The sequence below is a fragment of the Antennarius striatus genome, chromosome 20 (assembly GCF_040054535.1).
Source record: "Antennarius striatus isolate MH-2024 chromosome 20, ASM4005453v1, whole genome shotgun sequence".
NCBI lineage: Eukaryota > Metazoa > Chordata > Actinopteri > Lophiiformes > Antennariidae > Antennarius > Antennarius striatus.
The window spans coordinates 3,205,236-3,220,921 of NC_090795.1; the positions used below are offsets into that span (position 1 = coordinate 3,205,236).

General features: G+C 42.3%; 1 protein-coding gene across 5 annotated transcripts in view; it reads right to left on the minus strand.

The window, feature by feature from the left end:
- Positions 1-5,842: 5,842 nt before the first annotated feature.
- The window catches only part of LOC137587533 (RNA-binding Raly-like protein), a 71,595-nt gene continuing 61,751 nt past the window's right edge, over positions 5,843-15,686 (minus strand). For 2 of the 5 annotated variants that reach the window (XM_068304004.1, XM_068304007.1), the window contains 4 exons: positions 12,044-12,160; positions 10,943-11,112; positions 10,189-10,227; positions 5,843-8,045 (listed from right to left, as the gene is read on the minus strand). In XM_068304004.1, coding sequence (XP_068160105.1) covers positions 10,195-10,227; positions 10,943-11,112; positions 12,044-12,160 — 320 coding nt within the window. In that variant the 3' untranslated portion in view covers positions 5,843-8,045; positions 10,189-10,194. The remainder of the gene's footprint in view (positions 8,046-10,188; positions 10,228-10,942; positions 11,113-12,043; positions 12,161-15,686) is intronic. The other 3 variants (XM_068304006.1, XM_068304005.1, XM_068304003.1) reach the window with 3 other exon arrangements.

Genomic DNA, 15,686 nt, shown 5'->3' on the forward strand with positions numbered 1-15,686 from the left:
ACTACTTGTACTGTGAAATGTAGACGTAAAGTATTAATAATCCATCAGAATTAATAATCTGAATACACACGATGAATTTTCACAAGAATTCTCATCCAGTCATCTCATGAATTTCACGTCTCTGCATCTAGAATACCAAAAAAAAAACAACAACCCCCAAACCCGATCCATGTCCGGATGACATTAGATTTCCACTCATTACGTTGAATCATTTGAAGCTGTTTGCTTCACCTTACATTCTGGGAGTCGGGCTTTCTCAAGCCTCCCTGTTATGCAAGAAGTTTTGAAAACTATTCTGTCAAACCTTTCTTCTTATTGTTCGTCGGATTTGAGCAGGAAAAGTAGCTTTGATTCAGAGGGATCCTAAAAAATCAATCAGCCCTCATTCAAACTACAGACAGACTAAAAGCGCAGCTGAAACTTTCTCAGAGAAAAGAGCAATCAAAAGCACCGCGGTCCCCTCACTGGGCCACAGTGGGGGGATTTTCCTTTCTTCTGCATCCTCTTACAATACCCCAGTCTCTGGCTTTACCACCGCTCCATCACTCCACTCCACCAGCATTGATTGCATCGAGTCTCTTCAAATGGGTGAATGGAATAACCTCCTCTGTTTCCTTTTTGAGTAACAGCCGAAACACAAAGGATGAGGCAAAGAAACGACGCCAAAGGATTGTCCTACGCGGATTCCCGCTCCGCCGCTCGTGTGCATCGACTGTCAAGCCGACGGCAACCTCGAGCAATCATCCTCATCACCTCTCTCCCATCAACCTTGGTTTAGCACGACTGGCCACAGCTCGCACAGAATCAATCACCGCTGAGATATCGGCTGCCGTCATGGCGGTCACCGATTTTGGCATGCAAGAAGCTCCCTTAATAGACAAAGAGATGGAGATCAATAGCCAATTTGGCCTTGGAATGAGGCAAGAAAGGATCAAGGAAAATTCATTTTAGTCTCCTCTTCTCAGGCCAGAGAGTGTGGAAAAGTGTGATGAACATTCCCGGTTTGTACAGTAAAAGAAGAGAATCCCTCATCGGATGTAGCAAACCCAGGCAGTGCAGGAGAGATGGCCGGATTACGCCCTCCTGGGCTTCAGTTTTTGTCTGTGCAGAGAAAAAAACCACATGATTCCTCACCCATGATGGTTTTTGTGCAGCCGCCGCAGTTGGACTGGAGTTTAAAACAGACTTAAGTCAGAATCTGAACCCTTCTGACGTACACACAATTGAAAACGCAAAGAAACTGACCCATCTTAGCATGACTTAGTGTAAAAGTCCTCGATGGTCCGGCCGTTCTCAAGCAAGAATGGGCTGAAAAAATGATGAAAAGCTTGGCTGTATTCTGTTTCAGGAGTGATTTAGACGGCATCCTTTGTTTTTTGGAGATTTTTTTTGCATGAAAACCTGAAAAAGTAGCTGAGAACATTTTTTTTCCAGTCACAAAACCTGAAGGCTTCCTTGTCCACAAAAAAAAAAATCACAATTTATAGTTTCACAATCCTCTGTTGAGATGCATAAATCTTTTGTTCCATTAGGCGTCATGGGGGGGTTATCAAGGAGGGGTTACAGCACATATTGTACTGCATTATCAGTGAGGGAAACCGTGGCCTGTGGGCACTGGGAGCGTTATCGCTAGCCGTCCTGGGGTCGTCCTGCTGCCCTGTTGCCCCTCAGAGGGGATTCAATTACGGATGGACAGCTTGAGGCACGTCAGGGGCAAAAAAAAAAAAAATGAAAGAGATCAGGGGAAAATATGTCCACTTCCTTTATCTCCAACCGTCTCCACCTGCTTTTATCCATGATGAGTTCCTCTGGAAAGGAAAATGACCTCCCAAGGTCACGATGTCATAGATGTGCCGGAAAAACTTCACTTTGGGATTATATAGTTTAATTGATTCAGAGCAATTAGTGCAGAACTGAGGGGACAACTCAGCCCACACAGCCACATAGCTAATGAGGATTACTCGCTTCTTGTTTCCAGCAGTCACATCTCCCACTGCATGTTGATGCGTTTCATCCTTCCCTCTCTATTTTTCCTTCCTGGCTGTCATCTCAGGAGTTTCTCTTTGATTTCATATCTTTAGTTTTACAATCTGGATCAGATTTATTAGAATGATTCCCTCATATCCTGACATTTTACATTTTTATTATTTTTTAAAATTAAAAAAAAAAAATTATTTTAAGAGGAAACTAAGAAGACAAACACGATAAACACCAGAAACATCACCAGGAATGAAGGAAGGGTGCAGCCGGGCGATGACATCATTGCCAATAAAACATTAAACCAAATCAGTGATAATGTTACACAAAAAACTAATTAATTAGAGAAATGTAATGCAGATCAATCCATTTTTCTATTAACGTAATGAGAAATATGTCGTTATAATCCAGTTAAACTAAGCTAAGTTCTTTCTCAACTTTAAGTGAACTCTTGACTTTTGGCGTCAGAATCCTGCATCTCTTCGGCCGCCATGTGACCAAAGCGGAACATCATTCCTGGGAGACGGAGTCGCCGGAGTCAGCTATAGCTGCAAACAGAGGCCGACTTCACCACAGCGACTTTACAGATGGATAATAACTCAGTGTAATGTTTACAAGTTCTGCTGCTGTCCTGAAATGGCCAAAATTGTGTTTTCCTGTAATAAAACACAACAAATACATAAGGGCTGGCAAAAGAAATAAAAACGTCCAGCATGAGGATTTATTTTTTCTATCGATTCGAAGATAGTCATTCTATTTTCTTTTTTTCAGCTTGAATTTTTCATAAGAAGTTTAGTATTAAATTCTGTTTTCCCTTTTAGCAGCACTCCTCTCTCCGACGCCAATTAGCAGTTCCTTGTTGTCAGCTTTAATTCGGGAAACTGTGAAGGCAACATGAGCTGCTTCCAGAGGTACGGCCTTTATTTGAATTCCCAGAGCGGCGGTCACGAGCGCAAAATGTGTAATTTAAAATAAAAAAACAGAAACTCTCTCTGCTCACCTACAGATGGCGGAGATAACAAGACAACCAATTAAGGTAGTAGAAGAAGAAGTCTGCTTAGAAATTAAAAATGGATGTTGCATAAAGTGCTCGACCCTGTTATAATCAAAAAGAAAAAGGATCTATAAATGTTGTTTAAAGAGAACACACAGATCTAAGGTAAAAAAAGGTTCTTTCTTATATCAAACAATGACAAATCCACATATTTCCCTCAAACTGATATCTATTATTCTACTTTCCCTCCTCCAGTTCTTAATAAACTTTCATCCCTTCATCTCTTTGATAATTTTTTATCTCTTGTGTGACATTTCTTTCTGCCGATGCTGAGAATCGAGACACACTCGTCTATGTCTGACTCAAGATTTAACTGGATTAACCTTTACGGCTACCTGCGCCGCGCTTTGCCTTCGCTATACATCAGTGTGGCGTGTTTTCAGCCTCAGATTTTACCCAATGATGGATGTCATCCAGGGCAGCTGATGGCGTTTTCGGGGGCCTGGAGGACAGGAGGGAATGATTGTTCTTTCTCACTCCTAAATCAATGTAATATCATCTCATGCGAGTGGAATTGCGGCTGCAATAAAACAATTTGTGGAGGATGTACTGTAAATTTCCGAAGCTTCAATTTCTCAGCCAGGCTCTGCATGCTATGAATACATGTTGATGCAACATCTGTAGAACTGTTGCAACCGTAACCGTATTAATCTGAGGCATAGAAACCAACTAAGAACCACTATGGTGACTATTCACCATGAAGAGCTAAAGGCTAATGCCAGCCTGCTAGCCTCTAACTAAACTTAATGAGTTTGCGCCGCCTCATCCGTCACCGCCGTCATAAATCCTACACATTTCACGAAAGCATCCTCAGAGATGAAAAAGCCGAAAAGAGTTTTTCCCCGTTCTGCTTTTTTTTTTTTTTCAGCATCGACGCCGACGTTACCGGGAAAAGGGCTGCAGAAGCATTAAAACATTTTCCAGATCAGATGAGGGAAAAACGCACTCATTATGCGCCTCTGAGGTGAAATAATATAAATGTTAATTAGGTTTATGCATCAAGCTGGAAGAAATTGAAGATTAGCAATCAACAAATGTTCACAAACTTTTGAAATTGCCAGCAGTAGAGGGTTGTTGTGTTGTTCATTTCAGTTTTAATTGCGAATATATAAAGATACCGACTATAAAGACGGAGCATCACCACAGTCCTGCTTCTAGAGAGACTCTAGATTTTCCTGATCTTCCCTTTACATCCTTATAGTTGTCTTCTGCTTTCAATCCATATTCTAGAATTTATTTCCCGAATGGAGAAAGACATTAAAAGGAGTGGATCGAATCTGACTCAAAAAGCTGGTGGCTGTGGGCCAGACACACACACACACACACACATATATATTTCCGGAGAGGACATTTGAATTCTTTTTATTATTTCCACAGCTGCAAATGTAAAAAAATAAAAAATAAAAAAAATAAAAAAATTCAATATTAGGAAAGCTTAACAGCTCGTGTAGTCATTTTCATCGCTATCATGTCCGAATGTTTTTTCCTCCCTTCAGTTGGTTCTGCATAAATGAATAAACTCCCCATGCATTAAGCAAAAAGGTGAAACACTTTCCAATATGTAGGTTAAGCAGGAACAGCTGTGAGCAATCACGTCAGCCAATGGCGCCGTTGGACTTAATACGGCGAGCAGGCTAATTGCGTATGGCGTTGAAGTTGGCCCCTCATTAACCTTAATACCTTTTACCGTGGATAAAAGATGGGGAGCCTTAAATCTGCCAGCTGTTGCCGCCCTGCGAGGTAACTGAACGGAAATGACACCCGGAAAACATTTCCAAGGACGTTAAAAGTTTTTTTGAGTCGCTTCTCATTTACGAAGGATTTTGTCTTTATTTCATTTATTTCTCGCAGAAACTCCTCCACAAACACTTTACTTTTTTTGAAAAACTCCACAATGATTCTTCTTAATGAATTTTTAGTCCTGCTTCCCTCCAGGTTAGAAGGACTTAAAACGTTTTTCGGCAACTGGCGGCTCCCAACGATTTTTTTTTTGGGAGCAGATGTCTTAGATTAAAACGATACGATTGCTAAAACGTCTGTAAATCACATTTTCGGATGCTGTTTACCAGCTCGGATACAGAATCAATGTTTACATTTACGGACTCATTTGGTAAATGAGGGACGGGACAATGTTGGCAGGCCCACGCCACTCTGCTGACTCGCCAAAAAAAACAAACCCATCGACGGTCGCCGTCTGACTTTAAATGATGTCGTGTCCCGAGGTGAAGAGCGAGGGCTGGAGTTTCTTTAGGAAAGCCAATTTGGAAAGTACCCCAAGTCAATTAGGGGGTTGGGGGAGAGTTTGGAAACAGAATAAATCAACTCTAGTCCAGCCCTTCAGTCTAGAATTATGAAGTTTAGATTAAAGTGACTTTGTGATTGGGTTTGTGTCTTCCTGTTATCATTAGCTACTATTAGCGAGGTGTAAAAATGACACAAAGCTCTGGCCATCCAGACACGAGATGATGAGCTGCTTATGGCGCCCGGTTTCCTGCTGACGGACGATAATTTGACGTGTATTCAAACAGTAAAGCTGTTCGACTTGTCTAAGTGTCATTTTGATGGCGACGACGGCCCATGGGCTGCACAATCCACTTCATGAATCCCAATTAAAATGAGCAGTCGTCAACGAAGGGATGAAATATGAAGCGCGCCCGAATGACACAACAAATAATGAGACGTGCATTTATGTGGAACTTCACAATAAAAGCACGGAGAGGAATGCTTGTCCTTCAGTTCATATTTATTTGTAAAATAAAGTGTTGAAACATTTGACAAGTTAAATGACACAAACATTTTTGGACTGATAAGAACACAAATAGTTATCTACAGTAACGAATTGTCGAGCCTTACACCATTTGGGATATATACCGTTTTTATACATGGATGGAAAATAAAATGACAGTAAACATGCCTTTTGATAAAAATCTTTACAAAAAAATGTACATTTCTATACAACAGCTGTCAAGTACACGTCTTTACGAGTCCCACCATTCTGGTTAAAACCTGCGACCATCTCATTTCAGCGCCATTGTTAGTTTAATAAAGCTCTTTCAGTCTATAGATACTGAAATAAACATAAGGTCTATTTACAGGAGGAGAAAATAAAAGTGAAACTTTTTAAATTACAACAGTCAAAAGCAATATTTTTTTTTAAATATTTTTGCAAAATATTTGACACATCACCGTACTGTTCATTAAATAACAGGCTACCAGCAAAAAAGATAAACATGTAGGAAAGCCATTTCCCTTAGACATGTCTTTTTTTTTTTTTTTTTGGATACAAAAATAGTGCTGAATATTATTACACATTATCATCATTCACCAGACACTTTTTTGAACGAGCTGCAGGACAGGACTTTTTATTTTTTCCAGGCAGCACTGCCAGGGTTCATGAAATTATAGCAAATCTCCATTTAAAGGGTCAGTTCAACCAAATCAAATATTCCCTTATCTCCCCCCACACGGTTTAGATTTACTCGCCCGTGTTAGGCGCTAATAAGATATAATAGGGTGGAATAACATTTATTTTTACGATGTGCATCTATAAACACATTATTCAGCTTATTAAATCCAGTTTTCATGAGCGTCGTATCGTACCCGGAGTGGAATAAAAGAGTGAAAAATGTCCACGGACGCTTGTGTGGATTCCCGGGAGTAATTAGGACATTGTTTCTGAACAGAAATACCGCCGTTGAATTTTTCAAAATGCCATTTTTAATGCTTCACATGCTGCAAATGAAATTCCTCTTACACTGATTGCATTGGGACGGCTCCACGTCTGGGGTGCAGATATCACAAAAGCCTGTCGGATGAAACCATAACTAGCTGCTCGACTAGACGCCATTAGGCTCTAACGAGGATGAGGTTGATTCCAGTAAATTTGGAGAAATGTTTCATTAAATTACCATCAGAGTTGAATCTGATAATTCAATTTAGAAAAATCCAGGATTTTGCGATTTTGAGCGAGATTAAAACTATTGTGATGTCTCACTTATTCTTTTTTAAAAGCACCCCCAGGAGGAGACTTGGTATGGTCGAACGCCTGCTGATGGGTCAGAATCACAAATGACAGTAAACTTGTTTGAATTATGTCCTAAAAGCTTTCTTGTTAGCCTAATTGATCCTATTGGCCAATGGATTGTTAAATAATCGCTGCATTTCCCAACATGCACCTCTCTCTCGGAGAAAACGCATGCAACCCGAATCATGGATCTAAAAATCGGATATTAGATATATAATCCAAAATAAACCTGGTCCTGATGCGGGATGCAGAAGAAGATGATGGAGAGAGAGAGAGAGGGAGGAAGGGCGTCGCCTCCTGAACGACACTGTTGCATGTTGGGATGCGGAGGCTGAACGGGGGGGCAGCACTTTGAGACTCGAAGGCACCGCAACCCGGCAGGAGGCCAGCGCCAGCATTGGCTCTGTACCACAGGAAGCTCTTTCTGCTTCTGAAACTTGGCAGGAGTGGGAATATATGATGGAACAGCCCCACGGGGCGTTTGTGTGATAAATGGATAAAGCACAGCCATTGGCTCACATTTATTTATATACGCGTCGGCTCTGCACCAGACGGTTCGTTTCCTTTCATTTGTAATTTCTGATCAGCGGCAGAAACTGATTAAACAACGGACAAATAAAAGCATTAGCAAACGATCGATGACGTCATTCCCGTTCCCCTCCCCTCCCAGTTTCATATAATCAAATTCATATTGTATCATCCCTCTTCTGGTTGTTAAATTTTTGTTGTTGTCAGGAACGCTGCCAGCCTCTTGCAATAATAAAATAAAAGTTGCACGGAAAAGAGGCAGATGCACTAAAAAATGTGTCTGGAATACAGTTTCTTCAGAGGGCACGTCACAAGGAGTTTGTGCTCCTACAGCCGGGCGTCTCTTGAACACAACTCACGGTCCGTAATGGGGGTGTCTGGATCCCTCAGGGATCCTTTTCTGTCTCATGAAGGTGATGATGAATTCTAATCCCACCATCCGGGCGTGTCCGCTGCCTCATCCTGAAATGAAAAAAAAGGAGAGAAGTGATAAAACCCCATTATGGGACCGAGTCTCCTCCTTAAATATATAGTCGCTATTTCTACTGCTTTAAATCTGATCAGGATTAGCTGGAGTTAGAAAGCCTGTCTCTTGAATGGCCTCAGGAACATCTTGGGAAGTGCAGAAATATTCGCTGCTAGCCGGAGCCGCCACAATAATCCTTCTGGACATGACTTATTGAGGTTCTCCTCACTGCCATTTTCAATCCTTGGTAGGCCTGCAAGCAAAACATTCATATATTCTCTCCCTCCCCCCCCGACCTCGAGTGGGATTTTCAGGTTTCTAAATGCGTATGTGCTGTGAGGAGGTTTTGTGAAACAGCCGCTGAGAGAATTTTAAATAGGGAGACATGTGGAAAGCAAATTGAAAACTGAGGTGTAACGTGATTTTTAAAAGAAGTGGGAAAAAAAACCCCCCAAAACTGGGACGCCAGATGCCTGGATGGGCCGGTGGGGGGAAATAATGTGATTGGATATTTTTGAAAGTATCTACATAAGAAAAATCTTATAATGGGGTTTAATTCTATCAGCAAAATTAGATACAAGAACATTCGTTGCCACATGAAACTCATAAATACAACTAAATGTAACTCAATGTAATGTAACGTAAATGTAACTACTGCTTAATGTTAAATAACTCTGAATTTATTACTTATTCAAGTTACAAACATTGAAGTTGGACAGAAAAAATATGTTTCTCTGTTAAAACACATCTTTTTAATTTGTCAGGTTATTAAACCCACAGAACTCCATCAATCAAGGATCAAACTATCAAATGAATAAAGAAAAATATCATCCAACACAAGTTCGGACATTAACTTTGTTCAAAATGTGTGTTAAAATGGGCTTCATTACTGCATTGTGGGAAATGTAGTTTTGCTCAAAGCGCACTTTTGACCTATTTATTATCAAGACACTAGACCTTTTATGCTCTCGGGGGCCAAATAAAACAATGTGGCGGGCCACATTTGGCCCCCGGGACCTTGAGTTTGACACATGTGCTCTAGAGATACACAAAATGACCATCAGCCAACAAAAAAATGTAATTATTAGGTTGTTATTCAAAAATGTAAGCCAGTAATGTGGCCATTTCATGTTTTTTTATTCAGTTTCCTCCTGATGTCATATTCTGATTCTTGCATCCCTTCAGTCTCTTCTTGCCTTTTGTGATTTCCAAATGATTTCTTTCTCCCCTGACCGACCTCGTGTATTTAGTCCGACTGACTCTCTTTCCTTTTCAGCTCTCAGCTCCAAACCTGCTGTTTCCTTCTTTCTTTCAAAGCCTTTTTTCAACCTGTCTCGACACTGAAAATCAAAAATCAAAAAGGATTCGCATAATAAGTGCAAACACAATCCCATTAGAAAGGAAGGTCGACAAAAACACAGTGTAAGTCACCAACCGTACGACCGGCTAATGCGGGATGAAGAGCGGTGGGTGTGATGTTAACAGCGCTTTCATGTCGCTACTCCTTCAAGCTAAAACCGCTAAGTGTTTTAAAACAACACCAACAAAAGCGACTGTGAACCTAGCATTTCTATGGCGACCGCCAGAAACGTCTGTCTCTTTTGCAAAATAAACCCTAGACTAAATCTAATTTTTAAAGCAAAGATTGGCTTCTTTACAGCCGCGAAAACGAAACCGGGGCATCCAGACGCAAAAACAGCAAAGATTAATTCAAAGTTCTGTCGACAGTCTGCAGCTCATAAATACAGCGGAGCGCCGCGGCGGCGACGGCGAGCTCCCGGCCGGCTGAAGTGGCTGCATCATTACCCCCACCCCGAGAGGCGAGAGGCGGGGAAACTCTTTACCTTGGGCTCCTCCATTCATTCCCTCTCTGAGACAATTCAATTAAAGGAGTCCTGTTTACGGCCGGTTCCGGCCCATTGGAACGCCATTATCGGCGCCTCTGCATTAGCTGCAATTCAGCGGAGCCGGTCGTCCAAATGTCACGCGGCTTACGACTTTAGGAGATGATTAACGGGTGTTTAGAGATGCTCAAGGCGCCGGTTCAGCGGGTGTGGCCCCCAAATGAGGACCGGATGTGATCAAAAACCTTAAACAGTCTCCGTAAAAAAAACCCATCACATAGAAGGTTAAACTTACCTGATCTCAGTTATCGATGTCCGATACGTGGTTCTCTATCTGGACAGGAGAGACAGGAAGTTAGGGTCACTCATGGGTTGTTTCATCTTTTTTTTTGGAAGGTTATTCCTGATATATGCTCAACAACAAAGGTTATGCCAACCTACAGGCCGGTTATTGTGGCCCATTATCGCCATATGTGATCAATGCGACCTTCAATAAACAAATAAATCTCTTCCATCGCCTTCCTGGGAATAAAATAATGTCCCCAGTTAGAGGGTGCAGCGAGCCGCCGTCAGGCTCACGGCCACCTGGTTAATGGATAATAAATATAAGAAACAGCACAGCAGCGGTCAGGAGGATCCACGGGAGGCAGACCATCAAGTTTGTGATTTCAGCACTTCTTTAACGCATTTGAGAAACTTCAGTGTTGTATAATAAAGCACATTGTTGGAGATTTAAAATCAGCAGCATCCCATTAAAGATAAAACACTATTAAAGATGTTTCTGCAGGAACCACAAATACAAAAAACTCTCTGCTATAATAACATCAGTCAGCCCGGCTTTCATCGTTTGAGCCGGGTCGACGGGGGGAGTCTGCCGGTCCAGGCGGCTTCACCGTTCACTCAAGCGGCGCCCGGCTCTTGTAGATCCATGGCCATGAATAATTCAGGGAAATTAACTTTCAGAAAGGCGAACTCCAGGCGCTCCAGACCCCCCCCCCCACCCCCCTAAAAAAAGTCGCTCGCTCCTTGTCGAGCCGTTTCCCTCTTACCAGGTGGTGGCTGCCCTCTTCGTCATAGTCGTCCTCGCCGCCATCGGTCATCTCTCCCGCCTCCACGTCCAGCACCCCCTCCCCGGCCTCCTCCCCGGAGTTCTCCGCCGCCTCCGACACGGATTCCTCGTGCAAAGAGTCGCAGTTGTCTTCGTACTTTCTTTGAGCCTCTGAAGGAGGGAGAAGAGATTCATTTCAGTGTGGGTTCACAGAAGAGCAGGAGCTGCTGATTTGTCCCTTTTCACGCCGTAGAGTTGTAATAAAATCTAGAACTCCAGTAAAATTCTAGATTAGATTCAAATTAGATCTAGATTAGACTCAAAAATACCAAATTGTTTTAATCTGTTGCTTCATATTCCATCTGAATACAACTGGAGAAATAAGAGTCGTATAAAAAACAACTTTTTTTTTTAAAATGTCGTAATTGGAAAAAAAAGTTTAACTTTTCCATGTTTTTTTAAATCACACACTGTGATCGTGTTTAAGAAACACATTTCATTTAAAATTCAATCCTGTAAGTTTGTATCTGGAAAACATTTCAAACGCAATTTCTCTCATTTGCAGACAAATATTTTCTTTTTCTTTTTTTTTACTCTTTGGAATATGCAAAACATTTCAATGTTTACCAAATCTATTCCACAGAGAAACAATTTCAGGTCGTAAAAGCCAACAAAATACAACTTTTACAGTAAATTACTTTCGCCAACAAGCATTTTTTAAAAACTTTTTTTCTCCCACCAGCTTTGAAAACATCCTCAAACCAGGAAAACCTTGAATCTTTCTGGAAGCTGACCAAGACTTTTTTTTTTTTTTTTTATCAGCCGTCATGAAGTGAAAAGAATAGATGCTGTGTATTTTGAAACAACGCACAACACGGCATCCGTCTGGACGACCTTCACGCCGACGGCGCTCTATAAAGACCTCTCGTATAAACTGAGTCAGCGTGGCGTTGACACCTGTCTGCCGTGATGACGGAGCGCTCTGCCGCTCTTATCTCCCCACAATGTCACGAAGACTTATGGCTCGTGTTCGTGCGCTCTTAATTTTCCTGCCTCAGGTTTTTGGATGTGTGTGTGTGTGTGTTTTTTTTCTCTCTCTCACCAGAATCGGCTCTCTGCTGCTTCTCGATCTTCTCCAGGCGTCCCAGCAACGAGTCGATCTTCATCTTGATCTGAGTCAGCTCCCGCTTGATGGTCTGAAGCTGGTCCGTCTTCACTGCTGCGGCACAGAAAACACATCGTTCCAACTTTGAGTTGACTTTTAATTACGTTTGCGACACGCAGTTCGGCGCACGACCGCACGCTGGCGTTCTGCTAACATACTTAGTTCTTAATTCTGGATGTCATCGACCTCGCTGAGTCACACTTTCCTCAGGCGCGCATCAGTCTGGCCCAAAAGAAAAGTTACCCATCTGAGGACCTGATCAGTTAATGCATCACAATGCGATGCCATATTTGAGCTATATTAATTATTTTTATTACGTTACACATCTGAGTACTACCTTTATTATGTCACGTGCAAAAAATAAAAAAAATAAACGGTGAAAATACAAAAACACGTCATCATCATCACCATTAATTCAATCCTGCCCGTCTGACAGCGAGCGGATTAAAAGAATTTAGACCTTAAAGTAAAGAGATAATCTGGTTCCTTAAAAACTCCTCGGCTGAAATGCGTCATCTTTTTCCAGAGGAAAGAAACACAAAACGCCAGAAGTTGAAGGGGAAACATAAAATTCTCTTTGACACCCATCAGATTCAGTCGGAGGGCTGGGGGAGGAGGAGGTTCGGTAAACAAACCCACGACTTCCTGTGAAGCTTCGGCTGGAGAATCAGAGGCAGCGGAGACAAGAGAGGAATCTGAACGTGGTCGCGTGTCACGTCTACACGAGGCCTCTTTCTTAAGTCTGGAGTGTATTTACACCCACGCTTCACAATGCAGAATCCCCTCCTTTTGGTAACTTGTGTTTGTCAGCAGGAAAACATGAAGGAACGAGAATCACCGCCTTCGCCGACCAGTCAAGATCCAGTTTACATCCACGGCTGTTGACTCGATGATAAGGATTAAAACCTTGGAAGGAATTTAAAAGTTTCCACGTCTATATTTTGGCCAAATGGACGCTATCCCTGTGCTGTTATTCCAGCCAAATACAACTACGGATTGATGGACTTTTACCAAATTTGGTTGGAGGAGGAGCTTCAAATAAAGGGGTGGAGCTAGATTTTATTTTCATACATTGCAATATCAGACTCTCTGGACAGTTGACAGTATTTTCTGCACTATAAGGCGCACCTAAAAGCTTTTAATTTTCTCAAAAACCGACAGGGCGCCTTATAGTCCAGTGCGCCTTAAAGTGTGGAAAATACTGTATTTGTTGAACAGATTACCATGAAACTGGATGGGAAATTTGAGCAACTTATTGTACAAATATGATTAAAACTTCCAGAGACTGCTTTTCAAGGTCAGGGAGGGTCAAAGCATCATGGGACTATTTCATTCAGACTCAAATCCACAACGGGGGAAACTGAGTTCTTTGAGTTCTCCTCCACTGATTTATTTATTCAAGGACAAGCTGAAAACCCCCCCCAAAAAACCAACAAGCTCACGTGTTTCTGTATCGGTGTGATGCATGTTCTACGTTTCACACATGAGCTCACTCTGAATAACATTCTGTCCGGATGAGAAACGAGACATCCATCCCAGGATGTGTTCCAACGCATACAGCACGGTATACGTCCATGCATCTTTGCAAGGGAGCAAGATGGTAAAATGCATTCGTGAGAACGAGACAGAAATCGGACGTGTAATGTAAAACAGGAAGGACATACACCGGTAATGTGTGTGTGCGCGGAATTTACGAGAAGGTGTTGCTCTTGTTGCTTTAGTGAAGCAGCCATCAAACCTAAAGCTCCAGACAGGCGGAAAATCAACCTTTGTGTGGGTGTAAAAGTAAGAGAATCAGGGCATGCACAATGATATCTCAGCGGCGGAACACACCGGGGAGTCTCTATCTCGCTGTCGGTATCACCTTATGAGAATGCACACACATATCAGTCCTGCATTATCTGAGCTGGCCCTGGGCAGCTGTGATGATAAGAAAGGGTGGAAGGGTTTTAATTTATCGTGCTACCCCCCCCCCCCAGGGGACTTATTCTCCTTTTGTGCCATCAGTCATGAAGACGCACAGAGAAGACGTTTGCATCCTAATCTTGCCACGTTTCCTTGGATGCACAATCTTGGAATAAATCGTCGTCGAGAAGCCGCTGCTTCCATAAACATTAGGGGGGGGGGGGATTCGGAGCGGTGGAGCTAATTTTAGGCTGAGCTGCAGAGACAATTATCTTGTGGCTCTGAGACTCGCTTTGATCGCTGATAGTTAAAGATTAAACCGGACAGAAGGGTTTAAGGCTATAGCGATGCTGAAAGTTGAACACACGGGTGCAAAACAGAACCATAAACCCTAAATCCTTTGTAGTGTCTTACCTCTATATGCAGGGATGTGTGTAGCAATGCCACTAATAAAGATTTTTATGAAAGATTTGTATCCTGATTGTGCTTTTTGTTGATCAGGTGCTCAAAAACCAGTTTTTTGTGCCTGATTGGAATCAATCATTTGGATTATTTCAATGCCTTAAGAGCAAGTCTGACTTTCGAATGACTTAAACTTCTTTTAAAAACAAAAGACATTTTTTTAAAAGGTATTTATTGCCTCATTTATTACCCTTTATTTGCCCAAGAGCTTTGATTATCACACAAATCTGTTTGATTAGTGAGATTATGCAAAAAACAACTGGATGGATTCCCCTCCATTGGATAGGAGCCAGGAAGTAACCCATTAAATGTTGGTTCTGATCCAGAAAATGGTTTTCATGTATCCTTTAACTTTGACAAACGGGGCAATTTATGACATTTTCCTTAATTAAGAAAAAAAAAAAAAACTTCCAATGGAAGGATTTCAGGAGATCTCTGCAGAGGAACGGGTAAACGAGCCGGACACGTGTTGGATTGTTTCGGCCAAGGCGGAGATATTAAGATATTCCGTCTTAATGAGACATTTGTTCAAGAAAGTAAGCAAAGGAGGACAGAAACATTTAACTCAAAAAGAAAGGGGTCGTGTTTAATCGTCAGACTCCAAGTATCCGTCATCATTAGGCCTCGGGCCAAATCCCGTCTCCGTGATCCGACAGCATCAACTGTTTCGGCGCCGAGGACACTAATCTGTCCATCCTCACCATCCGTGCATCTGATGGCTGTTTGCTTTACGTCCCCTCGAGTGAATTACTGCCCAGATGGTTGAAACTGCCCACCCCTAAAAACCCACTCGCTTTATTGGACAAGCGAGCCGAATTTCAGTGTCCAATCTATCCGGGCCAACATCAATACAAACAGTGATTTTTCACAGCGCTGGCAGGGGCAAATTAGTCTCCTGAACATACAGCCGCGCCGCTGAGACAGGGGTGGGGTGGGGGGGGGATTCATCGACTGTCCAGAAAGAGGATGGGAGATGCTGCCCCCCCCCACACACACACACACACACTATAATACCAACTGGTGTGACAGACCACACCAAGCTGCTGGTGCTGATAACGGCGGTCCAGACAGCTGACAATGAAGCAAACACTGCATCCAATTACACAGGCTATACGGGTAGATACTTATGTTTAGGAAAACACAGCCAGCCCCCACCCCACCCCCTCAATCTCACCTTAATTACATTTGCAATCTTGTAATGCATCGCAGTTTA